Source organism: Myotis brandtii, unplaced genomic scaffold (assembly GCF_000412655.1).
Source record: "Myotis brandtii unplaced genomic scaffold, ASM41265v1 scaffold3108, whole genome shotgun sequence".
In the NCBI taxonomy this organism is placed as follows: Eukaryota; Metazoa; Chordata; class Mammalia; order Chiroptera; family Vespertilionidae; genus Myotis; species Myotis brandtii.
The window spans coordinates 1-5,156 of NW_005361907.1; the positions used below are offsets into that span (position 1 = coordinate 1).

At 42.8% G+C, this 5,156-nt stretch overlaps 1 protein-coding gene across 1 annotated transcript; it reads right to left on the reverse strand.

The window, feature by feature from the left end:
- Positions 1 to 21: 21 nt before the first annotated feature.
- Positions 22 to 1,369, reverse strand: LOC102254002 (N-formyl peptide receptor 2). The gene has a single exon (XM_005869958.2). The coding sequence runs from the start codon at positions 1,367 to 1,369 to the stop codon at positions 317 to 319; it is 1,053 nt and encodes a 350-aa protein (XP_005870020.1). The 3' UTR covers positions 22 to 316.
- Between the last annotated feature and the right edge of the window lie 3,787 nt (positions 1,370 to 5,156).

A 5,156-nucleotide genomic window follows, 5' to 3' on the forward strand; every position in this document is an offset into this window, starting at 1 on the left:
AACATCTTACTAAATGGTGAAGTACCAAAGTTGTCCCCTTAATATACTCTCTCATCTAAGCGTTATAGATTCCCCATCACTCTTTCTCTTCTCTACCCTTGTACTCTTTACCACCTCCACTAACCCCAGGTTATATGCTGTGGTGCCAAAGCCAAAAATGACAGAAATAATACCCATAAGTCCATTTCTTCCGACCATTCTGAGGGCACCAAAGTAGTTGTCATGATGAGTGGCTCATTGTGACCCAAGGTAATATGAAGCTGGAATCGGGATCAGGGTAGGAACAGGCAGAGCTTGAAAATGTCCCCCTGCCTCCTCACATTGCCTGTAACTCAGCCTCTGCAGGAGGTGAAGCAGATTTGGTTGTTGTATCACTGGCTGGGGCTGAGTCCTCGGTCAGGGCCCTCTCCAGGCTGGCAGGCAGAGAGTGGATCAGTGTCTTTCGGAAGTCTTGGCCAATGAAGACATAGAGCATTGGGTTAAGGCAGCTGTTGAAGAAGGCCAAGGCTCTCACTGGGTTAATGAGGATACCAAGGACTTTGTACTTACTCCCAAGTGACATCTCTCTGAGCCAAACTATGTGCAGAAGGGCAACCAGTTGAAAGGGGAACCAACAAACAAAGAAGGAAGCCACAACAGCAGTGAGAACCCGTAAGGAACGGCTGGAAATAAGCATACCTTTTTTAGAGAGCTTGACAGCAATGAGCCCGTAGCAGATAGCGACGATGGACATTGGCATAGTGAAGCCAATGACAAACCGGATGACCCCTCTAGCTGTCAGCACGGTGAAGATCACCTTCAGCAACTTTTGAGGGGTGTCAGCCCACTGCGAAAAGTTGAAAGTACAGTACACATTCCCACTGACATTTACTGTAGTCTGGAAGATGAAAATTTGCGAGGTAAGAACTAGTGCAAGAATCCAGGGTACAATGATCAGTTTTGTAGCCAGAGTTACAGTGCGGTGGTTCTGGGCCCAGATTGGGTGCAGGACACAAATACAGCGATCCAGAGCAATGAAAGCAATGAGGAAGACACTTCCAAACAAGTTAATGTCCACTACAATGTAAATTAACTTGCATAGGAACCAGCCAAAAGGCCATTGTTCTTTCATGATACTTGACACCATGAGGAATGGTAGAGTGGCCAGGAAAGAGAAATCAGCTAAGGCCAAGTTCAGGTAACACAAGGTGGTGACTGTGCGTGCCATCCGGAATCCAGCCACCCAGATCACAGGCCCATTGCCCAGGATGCCGAGAACAAAGGTGATCCCTTGAATCACCAATGAGATCATCTGCAGAACAGTGTAGCCAGTAGACTCATGGAGCATCTCATCAGATCTATTCAGAGCGATGACGAAGTTGGTTTCCATCTTGCCCGCACCTGAAACATTTCAACAATGGGAATTTATCAGCTGTGAAAACATCAGGCCAACATCAACTTTTATATAGCTTCCTTTCCAAATAAGATACCCACTCTACTGAACTTTGTAGCTAGTAACTATAAATTTGACAGACTCTTGGCTGTTCCTTTGGGAAAGGACAGTTCTCCATATTCCCATAATTATTAACATACATTCCACCTATAGGTTAATTACTTAATCAAGAGTGTTACAAGGCTTCTGTCCATCAGCAGAATCCTGAGCTGAGGGTGTATAAACAACAGAAAATCAATGGGAGGCATCTTGGGCACAGTGAGGGAGCACTAGACTCAGAGTGAGTATGGTCACAACTCTTCCACCCATGACTCAATGAATAGATGCTGGCAGGCTCTGCAACCTCTTCCAGCCTCAGGATCTCACAGACTCCCAGCTTCTATTCCTCTTCCTGTGAGAAACCTTGACCTACTGTGGTGGTCATCTCACCACAACTCCCCACACATGGCTCTTGAGTATTGCATTGGTGAATATGTTGTTAGTCTTAGAGTGTGGTTTGAGTTTATAGTCGAAGAGGATCTTGAATAGTTACTGGTAATATGTAGTAATATGTTACATCCTGTGGCTTCTGTGCTAGAAGAGGTCAGAGAAGGGGGCCCTGCTCTACATTCAACCCTGTATTTTTTATTGTCTCTGTTTGATATGCAGTTCTTCTCCATTTGGGATGCAAAGAATTTTCACCTACTGTATAGCTTCAGTGTCTGTGACATAAAGAATATGAGATTAATAGATTTAGTTAATATTTGTGGGGGTTTTATTAGAGACCCGGCTTTATATTTAGTGGTGATCTAGTTACCTATGTAGGGATCTAGTTTGATCTTCATCAACTCTATAATGTCCATTGTTTCCAGTTTTCATAAGAATAAATTGATATTCCGAGCAATTAGAAGACCTGTGGAAGTCACTTAGCAGGCAAGGGCTAGAGGAAGGACTTGAATCCAGCTTGATCTGTCTTCAAGTCCTTCCTTCACTACACAGCTGTGACAGACATTGCTGGATTCTGTTCCAACATCTGTTCCCCCATTTTTCTTTGCTAACCAAACCCAATTTTGAAAACTTTTCAGGGAAGATGTCTCTCAATTTTGGGGGTGCCTATGTACATTTAATACTTGTAATAATATTGCATGACATCCATTTTGAGCCCTCTTGCCCAAGGGGAAACTGTGTCCCAAGGGTTTCAGCAGTTTGTTCACCATCATGAGCCCATGCAGTCAGTATACAACAAGCTTTGAAAACCAGATTTGAACCAATTCCAGAGCCACGGCCTTTTCCTCTGCAAATACTGCCTTTTAAGGATCTTCCCAAGATTACCTGGAGATGACCATAACCTAGCATGACAATTTGCCTCAATCCTCTGTGTTCATTCTTCTTTCCTTCTTTTGTCTTCACTCATCACTTTTACCGAATCTTCTATGGGATATTGCTTAATGGAGTGCAGGGTTTCTCAACCTTGGCAACACTAACATTTGGGACTGGATAATTCTTTGTTGTGGCGGACTGTCTTGTACATTGTAGGATGTTTAGCCGCATCCCTGGCCTCTAGATATTACTACATATTATCGAATAGATGCCATTTGCAGCATCCTTCTGTTGTGACAACCAAAAGTCTCTGCAGACACTGTGAAATGTCCCCTGGGGGAAAGTCACCCCAGTTGAGAGTCAGTGTTATAGTGTAGTGCTGGGCTCAGGACTTAAGTCAATCTGTATTCTAATCTCCTCTCTGACATCTTCTTTGAAGGTCTGTTTCCTCCTTACAGAATGATGTGATTTTGTGGTTAGTGTGGTTTGTAGGTGAAGATTAGATGAGAATAGACATGGAAATATTTTAGGCTGAACCGACTGCCTTTAACATACGGGAACTCTTGGTGCTCACCAGCCTCTGTCCTGTGTCCTGAGATTCAGTCCTGGTTTATACATTGTGGAAGCTCCAATTCAGTTCAAGAACAATGCTCATAATAACTGTAATGACTACTTATGACATTTTCACGTGCCAAGAGCTCCTCTTTTAACTCTCACCACAACTCTCATGGCTTTTGAGGATTACATGCATGAATATGTTTAAAGCACTAAGAATATTTTGCGACTTTGTAAATATGGAATCATAGTGGCTGTAATTAGTATAACCGTTGTACAGATGAGGAAGTGAAGGCTTAACCTGGTTACATTAATTGTTTGAAACCTCCATTTAGAAAGAAGCAGAGCCTGCATTTGAGCTCAGGTAGATGGCTTCCATCAGAAATGTGCTCTTAACTTTCTCCCACCTCATATTCCTTAAACAGGGTCAGTTTCTTTCTACCCACCCACTCAGCACCTCACAGTTCTTTCAGGAGCTATAATGTGCTCAATAATGTCTGAAACATTGGTTTAAAATATGTTGATACAACAGGGAAGGATGATTGTGCAATGGCAGGTGGAGAAAGGTCATTGAGGTAAAGTTGTGAAATTATGAGCCCACTCAATAAGGGTGGAGGAGAGCCTGTGATCCACAGATGGTGCACGGATGGATTATGATGGCTGCTATTTGGTGACTCATAAAAGGTGTCCTTCACAGTACAGTTTATCAACTCCTGTGAAGCCATCCTTGCTTTTGATAAATATCATCCACCCATGGTCCTGGCAGAGGAAGTGACCTGCCCAGTGTCTAAATTATTAAGGGTAACTGGATTTATGACCACAGATTTCAGAAATTTCTTATTAGTTTACTCTGTTTCTTCATCATGTTCCCATTTTCATGCTTTGAAAGAATTGTTTCAGTTCTGCTTCCTCCTAAAACTTCTTAATGTTTTCTCAATTCCCGCTCTCACCTGATGCCCTTGCCTCATATTTTAATGAGACTGTGCTAGTAGTTATTTATGAACTTTTTAGCCTTCTCTCAAGCAAACCCTGTAACCTACCCGCATCTGTTTTAGTGAATAGAGTTCCTATTCATTCCAGTTCATACAGTGAGTAAATCAGAAGTTCTTGTTCATTTCTTCTTCAAGGTTGCTTTGGATCCCTCTCTCTGTCTCACCTTTCCAAGAATTACCCTCCAGCAGTATCACTATTCTTTTCTGCCAAAACATCCCCAAGATTTTCTTTCTACTAAATCATTCTATGCCACAAACATGATCATATCCCCTTCCTTCACAAAGCAACCGCCCTTGGCCCATGTTCCTTCTGACTTCAGCCCTGTCCTCTCAAGAAAATTCTTTCAGTGAATTTTGTCACCTCAGCTTTTTTAAAAAAATATATTTTTTATTGATTTTTTACAGAGCGGAAGGGAGAGAGATAGAGAGTTAGAAACATCAATGAGAGAGAAACATCGATCAGCTGCCTCCTGCACATCTCCCACTGGGGATGTGCCCGCAAGCAAGGTACATGCCCTTGACCAGAATCCAACCTGGGACCCTTCAGTCCGCAGGCCGACGCTCTATCCACTGAGCCAAACTGGTTTCGGCTCACCTCAGCTTTTTTTCCTAAACTTCTGAAAACTGACTTAGGTCCTGAGCACTCCATAGACTGTGCTCTCTGTAAGAAGGCCTATGGCCTCCATTTCACCGCTCCAGTGGTACCTTCTCAGTTTTTATCCTGATATCTCAGTGATGTATGATGCCATAAATCCTTTCCTTTACCTACAACACACACTTGGTTGTCTTTATAGCTCAACAGACCACCTCATCTCAGACCAATTTACTAGGTTTATTTATTTATTTTTAACATTTTTTATTGATTTCAGAGAGGAAGG